At 45.1% G+C, this 15,773-nt stretch overlaps 1 protein-coding gene across 2 annotated transcripts in view; it reads left to right on the top strand.

Moving 5' to 3' along the window:
• The window catches only part of LOC137520142 (hydroxysteroid 11-beta-dehydrogenase 1-like protein A), a 38,132-nt gene that overhangs the window by 3,250 nt on the left and 19,109 nt on the right, over positions 1 to 15,773 (top strand). The window contains exon 1 of one of the 2 annotated variants that reach the window (XM_068238712.1): positions 8,160 to 8,355. The exons of the other annotated variant lie outside the window; for it this stretch is intronic. Within the exon in view, the coding sequence (XP_068094813.1) occupies positions 8,271 to 8,355 (85 nt within the window). The 5' untranslated portion in view covers positions 8,160 to 8,270. Of the gene's footprint in view, positions 1 to 8,159; positions 8,356 to 15,773 lie in introns of those variants that run through there. 2 annotated transcript variants of the gene reach the window in all.

Here is a 15,773-nt window from a genome sequence, read left to right as displayed (position 1 = left end):
ATACGGAAGCGCCAGCGGGATGTTAACCCCGCGATCGCCGCATACAAAGTGTATAATACACTTTGTAATGTTTACAAAGTGTATTATACAGGCTGCCTCCTGCCCTGGTGGTCCCAGTGTCCGAGGGACCACCAGGGCAGGCTGCAGCCACCCTATGTCGCACCCAAGCACACTAATCCCCCCCCCCTGCCCCAGATCGCCCACAGCACCCCTCAGGACCCCCCTGCCCACCCCCCAGACCCCTGTTTGCACCCAATCACCCCCCTAATCATCCATCAATCACTCCCTGTCACTATCTGTCAATGCTATTTTTTTTTACCCCCCCCCTCTGCCCCCTCCTGATCACCCCCCACCCCTCAGATTCTCCCCAGACCCTCCCTCCCCCTGTGTACTGTATGCATCTATCCCCCTGATCACCTGTCAATCACCCATCAATCACCCCCTGTCACTGCCACCCATCAATCAGCCCCTAACCTGCCCCTTGCGGGCAATCTGATCACCCACCCACACCAATAGATCGCCCGCAGATTCGACATCAGATCACCACCCAAGCGCAGTGTTTACATCTATTCTCTCCTCTAAACACCCACTAATTACCCATCAATCACCCCCTATCACCACCTGTCACTGTTACCCATCAGATCAGACCCTAATCTGCCCCTTGCGGGCACCCAATCACCCGCCTACACGCTCAGATTGCCCTCAGACCCCCCCTTATCAATTCGCCAGTGCAATATTTACATCTCTTCTTCCCTGTAATAACCCACTGATTACCTGTCAATCACCCATCAATCACCCCCCGTCACTGCCACCCATCAATCACCCCCTGTCACTGCCACCCATCAATCAGCCCCTAACCTGCCCCTAGCGGGCAATCTGATCACCCACCCACGCCAATAGATCGCCCGCAGATCCGACGTCCGATCACCTCCCAAGTGCAGTGTTTACATCTGTTCTCTACCCTAAACACCCACTAATTACCCATCAATCACCCCCTGTCACTGCTACCTATCAGATTAGACCCCTATCTGCCCCTAGGGCACTCAATCACCAGCCCACACCCTTAGAACGCCCTCAGACCCCAGCCCTGATTACCTCGCCAGTGCATTGCTTGCATCTATTCCCCCCTCTAATCACACCTTGAGACACCCATCAATCACCTCCGGTCACCCCCTAGCACACCTACCCATCAGATCAGGCCCTAATTTGCCCCGTGTGGGCTCCTGATCACTCAGCCAAACCCTCAGACCCCCTTCCGATCACCTCCCCAGTGCATCGATTGCATCTATTTTCCCCTCTAACCACCCTCTGAGACACCCTCAATCACCTCCTGTCACCCTCCTATCCATCAGATCAGGCCCAATACAACCTGTCATCTAAAAGGCCACCCTGCTTATGACCGGTTCCACAAAATTCGCCCCCTCATAGACCACCTGTCATCAAAATTTGCAGATGCCTATACCCCTGAACAGTCATTTTGAGACATTTGGTTTCCAGACTACTCACTTGTGACAAAAAAATAAAATCTTCTATGAACTCACCATACTCCTAACGGAATACCTTGGGGTGTCTTCTTTCTAAAATGAGGTCATTAGTGGGGTTCCTATACTGCCCTGGCATTTTAGGGGCCCTAAACCGTGAGGAGTAGTCTTGAAACAAAAATGACCTGTGAAATCCTAAAGGTACTCATTGGACTTTGGGCCCCTTAGCGCAGTTAGGGTGCAAAAAAGTGCCACACGTGGTATCGCCGTACTTGGGAGAAGTAGTATAATGTGTTTTGGGGTGTATTTTTACACATACCCATGCTGGGTGGGAGAAATACCTCTGTAAATGAAAATCTTTTGATTTTTTTTTACACACAATTGTCCATTTACAGAGTTATTTCTCCCACCCAGCATTGGTATGTGTAAAAATACACCCCAAAACACATTGTACTACTTCTCCCGAGTACGGCGATACCACATGTGTGGCACTTTTTTGCACCCTAACTGCGCTAAGGGGCCCAAAGTCCAATGAGTACCTTTAGGATTTCACAGGTCATTTTGAGAAATTTCGTTTCAAGACTACTCCTCACGGTTTAGGGCCCCTAAAATGCCAGGACAGTATAGGAACCCCACAAATGACTCCATTTTAGAAAGAAGACACCCCAAGGTATTCTGTTAGTAGTACGGTGAGTTCATAGAAGATTTTATTTTTTGTCACAAGTTTGTGAAAAAAAACAATAAAAATCAATTTCCGCTAACTTGTGACAAAAAATAAAATCTATGAACTCACCGTACTACTAACCGAATACCTTGGGGTGTCTTCTTTCTAAAATGGAGTCATTTGTGGGGTTTCTATACTGTCCTGGCATTTTAGGGGCCCTAAACCGTGAGGAGTAGTCTTGAAACGAAATTTCTCAAAATGACCTGTGAAATCCTAAAGGTACTCATTGGACTTTGGGCCCCTTAGCGCAGTTAGGGTGCAAAAAAGTGCCACACATGTGGTATCGCCGTACTCAGGAGAAGTAGTATAATGTGTTTTGGGGTGCATTTTTACACATACCCATGCTGGGTGGGAGAAATCTCTCTGTAAATGGACAATTGTGTGTAAAAAAAAATCAAACAATTGTCATTTACAGAGATATTTCTCCCACCCAGCATGGGTATGTGTAAAAATACACCCCAAAACACATTATACTACTTCTCCTGAGTACGGCAATACCACATGTGTGGCACTTTTTTGCAGCCTAACTGCGCTAAGGGGCCCAAAGTCCAATGAGCACCTTTAGGCTTTACAAGGGTGCTTACAATTTAGCACCCCCCAAAATGTCAGGACAGTTAACACACCCCACAAATGACCCGATTTTGGAAAGTAGACACTTCAAGGTATTCAGAGAGGGGCATAGTGAGTCCGTGGCAGGTTTCATTTTTTTTGTCGCAAGTTAGAAGAAATGGAAACTTTTTTTTTTTTTTTTCGTCACAAAGTGTCATTTTCCGCTTACTTGTAAAAAAAAATAATATCTTCTATGAACTCACTATGCCTCTCAGTGAATACTTTGGGATGTCTTCTTTCCAAAATGGGGTCATTTGGGGGGTATTTATACTATCCTGGAATTCTAGCCCCTCATGAAACATGACAGGTGGTCAGAAAAGGCAGAGATGCTGGAAAATGGGAAAATTCACTTTTTGCACCATAGTTTGTAAACGCTATAACTTTTACCCAAACCAATAAATATAGGCTGAATGGGTTTTTCTAAATCAAAAACATGTTTGTCCACATTTTTCACGCTGCATGTATGCAGAAATTTTGCTTTATTTGAAAAATGTCAGCACAGAAAGTTAAAAAAATCATTTTTTTGCCAAAATTCATGTCTTTTTTGATGAATATAATAAAAAGTAAAAATCGCATCAGGAATCAAATAGCATCAAAAGAAAGCTTTATTAGTGACAAGAAAAGGAGCCAAAATTGATTTAGGTGGTAGGTTGTATGAGCGAGCAATAAACCGTGAAAGCTGCAGTGGTCTGAATGGAAAAAAAGTGGCCGGTCCTTAAGGGGGGTAAAGCCCTAGGTCCTCAAGTGGTTAAAACTGAAATGCCTGTCTTACAGCTGCAGTAAGAGTATACAATCTTTAACGAAAACAATCCATTCATTCTCCAACAATCATACATAGACCATCCAGTGTGTAAAAAAAAATTATATATGGTATGCAATACAAAAAAGTGAAAACTGCACAATCATGCTGGGAACACATGGCTCGATTTTGAGCCATTAAGATGGCTTGATAGATAATTTCTGACATGTCCGATCTCCCGCCCGACCGTTTCGCTGCTCGATTCCGGATTGAAGTGAATGGAAAAAAGATAAGAAAATGGAGCAAACAATAAGACAATTTACTGCGGAATCGAGCGGAAAAATGATCAAGCCGCAAAATCGAGCTGTGCATGCCCAGCATAAGAGGGTGAGAGCTTCAGCGAGAGGCACAGTGTATTAATTCTCTGCTTGCATAGCTTAAAGGCAGGAATCACACGAGTTTTGTCGCAGAACAGAAAACACATGCACATTTTGTATAATATAAGCTTAGGTTCAACTGGGCCAGATTTATCAAAGCATTACCAACAGGTTTTTCTTCTTAAACTGTCCTTACCAGCAGGGGGGGGAGTGTTCTGCACATTGTTAAGAAGCTTCCCAATGCTTTCTTAAGTGAAGGGAGATTGCGGCAGTTCTGAGCATTTTCCTTAGATTAAGAACAGCGCAGAACTGTCCTTGAATAAGAAGTGGCTAATACCACTTCTTAAAGTGATCTAAGCAGCTCCTGGCTTCAAATAGCTGAAAGGGCTGCCATGTTTTAGGAGTTCAAAAACCCCTGCTGCTTTTACACTCTCTTATCCAGGATAGGTGTGAAATTCTTCAAGTGCCTCTTATGTTTTCTGTTTGAAGTACAATGGGGAAGGCTCAGGGTTTGTTTGTGGTCAGTTAAGTCTAATGAGGTGATTTCTTATCAGCCTTCCATCATCTGTTGCTCTCAGTCCGCAGGTCCTTTCACGGACGCAAGAAGTGTGTATTTTAACCCTTAAATGTAAAAAGATGAGGAAAAATAAAAGTTTTGTTTAATAATAAACCACAATTTTAGAATGCATTTTTAATTTGCTATAAAGCTGCACTGGGTGTTAAAAATGATGCTCGGTTCACTTTAACACCGCAGAGCAGGTTTACGCTGACACCACATAGCTTCCTTTTTAATTTACTGCCATCTACCCACAATCATTTTTTACTGAGGTGAACTCCCCTTCACCCTGGTGATGTTTATTTGTTTAAAAGAAGGAGGGGAATTGTGGACGAGTGTGTGGAGAATTGACTGTTTAGAGCATGTTAAAAATGTGTGTAAAAGACAGAGCAGACATGGGGATTATTTGAGAATGGAAGTTTAGGAGAGAAATTACAGCCTGGGCTGCTCATGTCCCAGATGGATAAACACAAGTCATACACTGTTGTGTTGGTTAGTCTGAGACACTGTACTAGCTCCTCCTCACTTAGAGCAGTTTAGGAAGGCTTCTTAACCACTTGCCGACTGCTCCACGCCAATTGGCATGAGCAGTGCGGCAGCCCCAGGACCACTCCACGCCCATTGGCGTGAACTGTCCTCTATGGGGCTAGCAGGAGATCGCGCACATGCTGCGCACGCATCTCCTGCTCGTGGGGCGGAGCTCCGCCCCGCCTTCAGTCCGTGCGGCGATCGCCGCTCGGGAGACTAGCAGACGGTGGATTCGCCGTCTAACTGCTTTGTACAGCGCTGCGATCAGCAGCAGCTCTGTACTGGGGACAGCCGTGTGACACGGCTGTCCCCCTGGAGGACAAGAGAGCAATCGGCTCTCATAGGCAGAAGCCTATGACAGCCGATCGCGTGATTGGCCGGCAGAGGAGAGGGAGAGAAAGTAAAAAAAAAAAAAAATAGTAAAGTTTATTTAAAAATAAAACCCATAAATATTTATAAAAAAAAAAATGTGGGGGCGATCAGACCCCACCAACAGAGAGCTCTGATGGTGGGGAGAAAAGAAGGGGGGAATCACTTGTGAGCTGAGTTGTACGGGGCTGCAGCTTTGCCTTAACCACCCTGGCGTTCTGATTAAATCGCCAGGGTGGCTGCGGGAGGGTTTTTTTTAAATAAAAAAAAAACTATTTCATGCAGCCAACTGAAAGTTGGCTGCATGAAAGCCCACTAGAGGGCGCTCCGGAGGCGATCTTCCGATCGCCTCCGGCGCCCAGAATAAACAAGGAAGGCCGCAATGAGCGGCCTTCCTTGTTTTGCTTATATCGTCGCCATAGCGACGAGCGGAGTGACGTCATCGACGTCAGCCGACGTCCTGACGTCAGCCGCCTCCGATCCAGCCCTTAGCGCTGGCCGGAACTTTTTGTTCCTGCTACGCTGGGCTCAGGCGGCTGGGGGGACCCTCTTTCGCCGCTGCTCGCGGCGGATCGCCGCAGAGCGGCGGCGATCAGGCAGCACACGCGGCTGGCAAAGTGCCGGCTGCGTGTGCTGCTTTTTATTTGATGTAAATCGGCCCAGCAGGGCCTGAGCGGCAGCCTCCGGCGGTGTTGGACGAGCTGAGCTCGTCCAGACCGCTCAGGTGGTTAAAGCTGCAGTGACCCAATTAAGTAAAAATGGCCTGGTCACTAGGGGGGGGTTAACACCGCAGTCCTCAAGTGGTTAAGGTGCCTGAGACAGTTCTGCACGGAGTTCTACAAACCTACCAGAATTTTGTCTAAGACGCTCTTGATAAATCTGGCCCAGTGGGCGTTGTGTTTTCTGTAATAGCAGTAACGCAACAAAATGGAAAAGTTGTTGCCGCACGTTATCCACTTATTGCATGCAGTGAAGTATACAGTCAATGAAAAGTATGCTTCACTGTAACGGTTAACTTGCCTGTTTGGTGGTAACACGCTGTAAGCACTGAATATCACATAGGGGTTACATTGCAGTGTGATGTTCTTCGTTACAATGCTCACGGAATGCTGCAACACAATGCCCCACTGCAAACATAGCCAAAGGCCCAGTAGCCATTTGCAGCGGACCCGTTCTCCATATACTGTATATGAAAAGGGTGTTGTTTCTCCTGGGGGGGGGGGGGGGGGGGAATTGGGCCGGCACATCCTCACAATTTTGCTTCATGCTGCAAGAAGTCTTTAAACCTATCCTGTCTGTGTGCATTATTTGGCACATCTAACTGTGTAACTGGGCCCTAGCCCTAACCAGCAAGCTCATGGTGAACCAGAACTCATTGGAGTGTGTAAGGGGCTACAATGGTCCAAAAAGCCCCCTTACTAAAATGCATGGAAAACAAAAGTTTGCTCCGATGAATATATGCAAATTAACCATTGTCGTCTTTTAGAAGCTGGATGGCAGGAAAAAATAGAGGAATGCCCCCTGTATGTATTTAGAGAGTTTAGTCTTTTTAATTCACCCTAATTTGTGTCTTTAATCACAAGTTGTAATCTGATCCCCCCCGTGTCACGACTGCCTATGGCAGATAAGCTCATTTGAAAGCACAGGCTGTAAACAATATGTCTGCTTCCATGAATCAGGAAGTAGAAACAGTGCAGATTTATTTTAGGATTTGTATCCGCTGTAACAAAGACACTTTTTTTTTGTTTAAAGGTTAATATGCTGTTGTGTATCTTTTAGAGCAGAGAGGAGGTCTGAGTTCAGGTCCACTTTAATGTGGCCATACATCAGGCGACTTGGCAGCCTACTGACCATTCGATTCAATTATTATAATCGAATCGTATGCATAATATGTTGGTGCTTTATAAATACAATAAATAAATATAAAAAATAAATAAAACTGGTGCCGCCAAGTGCATGCTGGACCGACAATGCGATCAGTTTCAGGACCAAATTGGTTGCATAAGTTGATCATGCATGTTGCAAGAAGTTGGGCCGACTTGCTCGATCGGGTTCATGGCAGTAAAGGCGTGGAGTTTTGTGGCGAACGCGACGAAACCCCCGGGCCTGTCCCCCCTAATGTTAAGTGCCTCCCCCCCGGGTCCCCAGTGCAAGTGATACGTTACCTGTCCGCCACCTCCACTTGTCCCCGCTGGCTCTGGGAGCACTCCGCTCTCCATACATGTGCTACACAAGTGGTTACCTAGTAAGGGCGCGCGTATGACATCAGATATGCACGCGCCACGTTACTAGGCAACCACATGGCGTGTGTGTGAAGAACAGAGTGCACCCGGGGACAAGTGGAGGTAGTATATGACCTGCACTGGGAACCAGGGGGACACTTAACATTAGAGGGAAAGCGTTGGGGCAGCAAGGCGGAAAGATACGGCGTCACAAGGCCAATTCCAGATCGATTTCAGCATGAAATTGATTGGGAATCAGCCTGCAGTGTATGGGCAGCCGACAGATCTCTCTCTAGTCAGATTCGATTAGAGAAAGATGTATCTCTTGGTAGAATCTGCCCATCATCGCTAAATTTATGGTTCGTCTTTAAAATCTCCACTGTTCCAGCTTTTTGTGAGGTTGTTGTACTCTCTTTAATGAGTCATTCATGTATTTATATGAAGAAACATGACTCCAATGATGATCTCTAGCTTTCTACACCATAAACCCATGAATAAAATGGGTGTGTGTTACACAGAGGTTGTCAGACTTTCACCCCTGCATTGGTTGTAATTCAACCTTGCTTTAAAAATCTGCTAAATAGTTTCACAGAACAGTCAGTACATGTCTGCCCAACCAGACCTGCAGCTCATCCCTTCATTCCAACCATTACTTCTCTTTTACTATGGCAGCAGTGAAAGTGATTTTGTTTTCTCTGGCTATTGGACTAGCTGCTTATTACTTGTATGACACAGAAACTGTGACTCCAGGTAAGAATGCTCTACGCATTTATACTATGGCTTATTACTGCTGCTTTATCCTTTGTAAACCCTTGCTTAATGACACTGACAGCAGTCTAGGTCGTGCACGTTGATACTGAATAGATCTTCTCTTACATGTGGTTGCTATTAAAGTGATACCTATCTCAGCATGTTTGAACTACCATAAGTACTGGTGTGTGTTGTGCCTTTTTTGGCTCCATGTTACAGCACAGAGTGAGTGAGGCACTGAAACCAACTGCCATGCATTAATCGTCCATGTGTGTATTTACTTGAGAATGTTAAAAGAAGGCTTTTGAACATAGGAAGGGTTGTTTGAATCGCAATACGGGCAAATACAGGTTCAGGGGTATTGTGGCAAGTTTATAAATTGCCATACATTTATTACATCTGTTATCTGAGTGGTTATCTAGGCTTAGTGCTTGTGCACACTGTGTGCTATTCTGTCCGCTTTGACACACTTCACATGGGGGTTGATTCACTAAACGGTGCTATTTCATAACACCCGTGCTTTTTCATAACGCGTCCGATTTCATAACGCACGTACGTACATTTGGTAGTGACATCATAAAGGGCATTATGAAAGTGCGTGCATAATTCATTACACCAGTAATTAATTATGCATGTACCGTATATACTCGCATAAGAGCTGAATTTTTGACCCCCAAAAAGGGGGCCAAAAGTTGGGGGGGTCGGCTTGTATGCGAGTCTTGGGGGGTGGTCCACGCCCCCCCCCCCCCCCCCGATGTGTATCGCCGTTACCAGGGGAACCACTCTTCTGCCTCGTCACAGCAGCAGAGCCGGGCGAGCTGCTGTGATACACTAATACGCATGATGGAGAGCAGAGCGAGAGGGGCACCGGATTAGAGGAAGCAGCCGCCGGCTGAACAGGTAATAGCAGCGGCGGCCGCGGAGGGAGCGGGCGGGGGGGGATTGCTATACTGGGCACTATACTGGCTATACTAGGCACTTTACTGGCTAAACTGGGCACTATACTGTGCACTATACTTGCTAAACTAGGCACTATACTAGCTATACTGGGCACTATACTGGCTATACTGGGCACTTTACTAGCTATACTGGCAATATACTGGCTATACTGGCTATACTGGGCACTTTACTGGCTATACTGGGCACTTTACTGGCTATACTGGGCACTATACTAGCTATACTGTGCACTTTACTAGCTCTACTGGGGCACTACCTACCAATACTGGGTCACTATACTAACTATACTGGGCACTTTACTAGCTATACTGGGCACTATACTAGCTATACTGTGCACTTTACTAGCTCTACTGGGGCACTACTTACCAATACTGGGGCACTATACTAACTATACTGGGCACTTTACTAGCTATATGCAAACGAAGGTTGCGCATACACAACTGCTACTATGTGTGCTTAAAAGTTTATACACAGTTCATATAAAGCATAAGCATTCCGCCTGAGGCCTTCACTATACAGAGGCAGTCTTCAGAGGTGAGTCTATTGTTCTTTTCTATCACCTTCACCAACACCCTGTGAGCTGACACTCACCGGATATGTAGACCTCCACTCAGGTCTATTCAAGCCTTGGGACACTTTGGGCCGTCCCCCACCACACCAGAACGAACCGTCACCTCCTTGGACTTTATAGCAGATGCATCTCCATATGACCTCAAAACAAATGCCTCACATAGCGTGATACCGTCATATTTTATTAAAAAGTTAAAAATAGTTACACTCACAGATTTTCTTCTTTGTACAACAGCGTAGAGTTTGGTCACGGGCTCTCCCCCGTTTAGTAGGGCCCCGGCTGGCACTTATAGTTCCTAAGCTGAAAAGGTGGCGTGCACTCCACTCAAATCCCGAACCTCAGCGCCGCTCGTCCGCCCGCACTCGTCTTGGCTTTCACTTCCTTAATCCAGACCCCGCCTTACATGTTTCGTCGTATGACTCATCAGAAGCTGATGAGTCATACGACGAAACATGTAAGGCGGGGTCTGGATTAACGAAGTGAAAGCCAAGACGAGTGCGGGCGGACGAGCGGCGCTGAGGTTCGGGATTTGAGTGGAGTGCACGCCACCTTTTCAGCTTAGGAACTATAAGTGCCAGCCGGGGCCCTACTAAACGGGGGAGAGCCCGTGACCAAACTCTACGCTGTTGTACAAAGAAGAAAATCTGTGAGTGTAACTATTTTTAACTTTTTAATAAAATATGACGGTATCACGCTATGTGAGGCATTTGTTTTGAGGTCATATGGAGATGCATCTGCTATAAAGTCCAAGGAGGTGACGGTTCGTTCTGGTGTGGTGGGGGACGGCCCAAAGTGTCCCAAGGCTTGAATAGACCTGAGTGGAGGTCTACATATCCGGTGAGTGTCAGCTCACAGGGTGTTGGTGAAGGTGATAGAAAAGAACAATAGACTCACCTCTGAAGACTGCCTCTGTATAGTGAAGGCCTCAGGCGGAATGCTTATGCTTTATATGAACTGTGTATAAACTTTTAAGCACACATAGTAGCAGTTGTGTATGCGCAACCTTCGTTTGCATATTGTTTTGATTTTTTTCGAAGGGGCAGCTCCAACTTAGTAGTACAATTGTGTACTCAGGCAAGGTGTAGCGCTTATCTCCTTGTTGGATATACTTTACTAGCTATACTGGGCACTATACTAGTTATACTGTGCACTTTACTAGCTCTACTGGGGCACTACCTACCAATACTGAGGCACTATACTAGCTATACTGGGCACTATACTAGCTATCCTGGGGCACTACCTACCCAGACTGGGCACTATACTAGCTATACTGGGCACTTTACTAGCTATACTGGGGCACTACCTACCCATACTGGGCACTATACTAGCTATACTGAGGCACTACCTACCTGTACTGGGCACTATACTAGCTATACTGGGACACACTGGGGGATCACGCAGCCTGCACCAATCCAGCATTTCCTACCCCTGGCTTATATGGGGGGCAATCATTTTCCCTGTTTTTTTAGGTAAAAGTTGGGGGGTCGGCTTATATGCGGGTCTGCTTATATGCGGGTATATACGGTAATCAATTGTGCGCAGTGTGTAATTAAATTCCCTTTTGTTTCTAATTTAATTATTAAATGTTTGTAAGTATTATGCTATTTTGCCATTGTTATTTTGCTTTGATTGCAATGGAGCAGGAGCAGAGAGGCCAGCAACTGAGGCGCAGCCTTAGAACCAACCCAAATTAATTATACCATCAAAATGTACAGTATGCATTCAAAACAAACATTACACAGCACACACCACAAGTCGCACTACACAGCACAGGTTACATTACCCACAGGGATTTAATAAAAAAAAAATATAAATGGTTGCTTGACATTGTACATATGAGGAACACAATTTAATAACTAATTTAAACAATAAACAGAAAAAAATAAGGGACACATACAGTACAAACAAATTACACTTAGTTGCCCAGTCGCAAACCTTTCTGAAGCAAGAGTGATATGGAGGCTGCCATATTTATTTCCTATTAAACAATACCAGTTGCGTGGCTGTCCTGCTGATCTGTTTGGCTGCAGTAGTGTCTGAATAACACCAGAAACAAGCATGCATCTAATCTTGTCAGATCTGACATTAATGTCAGAAACACCTGATCTGCTGCATGCTTGTTCAGGGTGTATAGCTAAAAGTATTAGAGGCAGAGGATCAGCAGGATAGCCAGGCAACTGGTATTGCTTAAAAGGAAATAAATATGGCAGTCTCCATATTCGTATACACGTTCTTGGTGCGTTTGCAGTTTTATTTCCACATATGTGTTTTATGCGCGCTTTGCGGACGTTTTTACTCATTTGCGGTACACAATAAAATACGTGTATGCGGTTTTGGGGTGCGTTTTTTATGCAAATCACTAGGATGACAACAGGGAACAGAAATACATAATCTGGGTTTTGGGGGGGGGGGGGGGGGGTTGCCCAAAAAATGCATAGAAAAGGTATCAAAAACGCATACCATTGCGTTTCCATTGACTTTCATTATGTGCATTTTTGATGCGTTTTTGAAAATTATGCAACAAAACCTGTGTTTTTGAGATACTTTCATTAGCGGGAAAAAACGCAGCGTTTTCCGCAATGCATGCGTTTCTGCCATGTGTGCTCCTAGCCTTAAGGAGTACCAACTAATCAAAATGCTTGCATAATTGCAAAGTTACTGATGACTGAAGTCAGACTTGATTAGCTGCATGCTTGTTTCAGGTGTGTGATTCAGCCACTACTGCAGACATAGAGATCAGCAGGACTGCCAGGCAACTGGAATTGTTTAAAAGGAAACATCCTTCACTCTGCCACTACTGCAGACATAGAGATCAGCAGGACTGCCAGGCAACTGGAATTGTTTAAAAGGAAACATCCTTCACTCTGCCACTACTGCAGACATAGAGATCAGCAGGACTGCCAGGCAACTGGTATTGTTTAAAAGGAAACATCCATATCCCTCTCAGTTAAAGTTCCCTTTAAAGGACAACTAAAGTGAGGATATGGAGGCTGCCATATTCCCTTTTAAACAATACCGGTTGCCTGGCAGCCCTGCTGATCTATTTGGTTTCATTACTGTTTGAATCACATCAGAAACAAGCATGCAGCTAATCTTTAGTTGCCCTTTAAACATGATCTTGTCTTTTGGAAATGAACTAACTTAGTCTGTGGCTTCCTGGATTTACAGTCAGTACATTTCTAGATGAATCCTACAAGTCATACATTATGATCTGATATAACATAAAGCTTTTTCTTTCTTACTTTAGGCTAATATAGAATTCCTTAGATTGTCTGTTTAGGTACGCTACCATATAACAAGCAATGTCCAAATTTAAATGATTATGTTTGCTGCATCTCATAGAAGCACTAATAATGTCAGAATTGTGCCCAAAGTGTCCATATTTTGTGTGCCCACCATTTTTTTTTCCAGCACTGCCGTAACTATCTTGGGCATGAAATTCACTAATGCTTCACAGGTTGCCACTGGAATCCTCCTTCACTTCGCCATGATGACATCTTGAAGCTGCTGTATGTAAAATACTTTATGCTCCTCCACCTAACTTTGAGGATGCCTCCCATATGCTTAATAGGGTTATGTATAGGCTAGTCAAGGCATCTTTACCACAATTTCTTTACCAAGGCAGTGGTGGTCTTGGAGGTGTATTTGGGGTAATTATCATGTTGCAATACTGCTCTGCGGCCAGTTTTCGAAGGGAGGGAAACATGCTCTGCTCCAGCGTGTCGCAGTACATGTTGACATTCATGGTTCTTGTCAGGAATATACTGAGGTGCTTATGATATAAGGATAACAGGAACATATTCTTTCATTTTTCTGCCTGTGTTCCATGCAGGTCTGCTAGAAGGGAGCTGTTGCCTTTGATTGCTTGGGGCAAGGAAGTGGGTATTGTCTTGACCATATGAAGTACTTTGAGTTTCTGTATGCAGTTCCTCTGAAAGTGGTTCCCTGCTAATGGGATTATCTGCCTGGCTTTTTGAACTCAGGAGACGGCCTATTGTCTCAATACACAAAGCAAGACTAGTCAGGAAGAGTCTAACACACATGTCAACTTTTGGTGAAGAAACACTATTTCATTGTGAGGAAATTAAATTATTGGTGGAGGTGCAAACTATATCCTTATCTTTGATCAGCTAGGGAATACGGTCAACAATGGGGTTGTCACCTGTAACTTGGACTAGGGAAATCTTTTCATGTATGTGGATGTTAGATCTCTGGAAATCCAATTATGACTGAGGATGTAATTAAATCTAGCTCCCCCCCCCCGTCCACACAGGCTTACAGCCTCGAGGCGAATATTTCATTATAAAAACCAGGGGACAGCTACCTCAAATCAGTCCCCTCCTGACGGTAGCGGCAGCCGGTCTCCTGGCCCAAGCTAGTGGACTCCTGGTCTAACCAGAATTGTGTCCGTCCACAAAAGTCCAAGGTTCTTCTATCTGGATTCCTGTATTTTGGTAAGCAAACTGCTTGGTGTGTATCTTTGTAACCTCTTATTTTTGTAACTTTTATCTTTGTAACTTTTTTATTTTTGTACATCTTTTGTATATATTAAGTTCTGCATTGTTCCTCGTTTTTTATGGAATATTAAATCGTTATTTAATAAGCTTGACTTCTGCTGTGCTAAACTAACACTCATAGCCTAGAAGAGATTGAAGTGCAACTGTGTACAAGTCCATGCCTATTTGTATGCTTGAGCAACACTACCATATGAAATTGTAATTGCATTGTGTGTGGGGGCGTTTGTCATACGTTGGCCTAAAGCGCGCAGCTGACCCAACGTACGAAAAACGCCAGTGCGAGTAGCGACAGCAGAGTGGCTAACAGTATCGTTCGGAACGACTGTTAGTGGATTTTTTGCTTCACTACAGTGTAAGGTTGCAACTGTGTGTGTGTGTGGGTGCGTGGCGTTCCCGTATTCGGCCTAAGCGCAAAGCTGACCCGAATACGAAAACACGGATTGCGCGCTGAGGACTCGACAGCAGATTGAAAGTGTCTAGCGAACCGCTAGTGGTGGCAGTGAGAGGTGTTCTGAGGGGTCCCAGCCTTGTTTTAGCCTGAATAAGGCTGCTCCCCGCTTGATCTGGTCAAACCCGCAGTCGGGAACCGTATACGCAGGCGTGCCGCGGGCCGGTTCCTGACAGTTCTCTCAATGAACTGTAGCTCCCCAGTGCCGACAGCACTCACGCAGCCCCAAAACCATGACGCTTCCACCAGCATGCTTGACTGTAGTCAAGACACACATAGCTTGACACCATCTGAACCAAGTAAGTTTATCTTGGTCTCATGAGACCATAAGACACGGTTCCAGTATTCCATGTCCTTAGTCTGCTCGTCGACAGCAAACAGTTTGTGGGCTAGAAAATGCTCGTGGGGGTCACATTTGACCCCTGGGCTGGACTTTAAACATGCCTGATGTAGATTCATTTTTTAATATCCTCAGAGAGTTCTCTGCCATGAGATGCAATGTTGAACTTCCAGTGACCAGTGTGAGAGAGAGAACACTGACCTTATTAAATGAACGAGTAACATAACCCCAGGGAGGGAAAATGTCTAATTGGGCAGAATTTTGACATGCTTCATTTCTTCACTTAGGGGTGTACTCACTTTTTTTGTCAGCTGTTTGGACATTAAAGGCTGTGTTAAAGGGCTACTGTAGTAAGAAGAATATGGAGGCTGCCGCCTGCCATATTTATGTCCTCTTTGTGGTGATATATTGGGGTGCTGATAATGTTAAGGATAATAACAGAACATATTTCTGTCTTTTTCTGTCTACTGGGTAAAACCTCAGATGTGTATTGTGCTTGGTAGTAATTGGCCACCTGGCCAGAGTAATCTGAAGGATAATGTAAGTCTGCATGTAAATGTACATTACCTCTGCCCTCATTGTCCA

Source organism: Hyperolius riggenbachi, chromosome 1 (assembly GCF_040937935.1).
Source record: "Hyperolius riggenbachi isolate aHypRig1 chromosome 1, aHypRig1.pri, whole genome shotgun sequence".
NCBI classification, from domain to species: domain Eukaryota; kingdom Metazoa; phylum Chordata; class Amphibia; order Anura; family Hyperoliidae; genus Hyperolius; species Hyperolius riggenbachi.
Note: the sequence above shows the minus strand (reverse complement) of the source record. Positions and strands in the feature narration are given on the sequence as shown.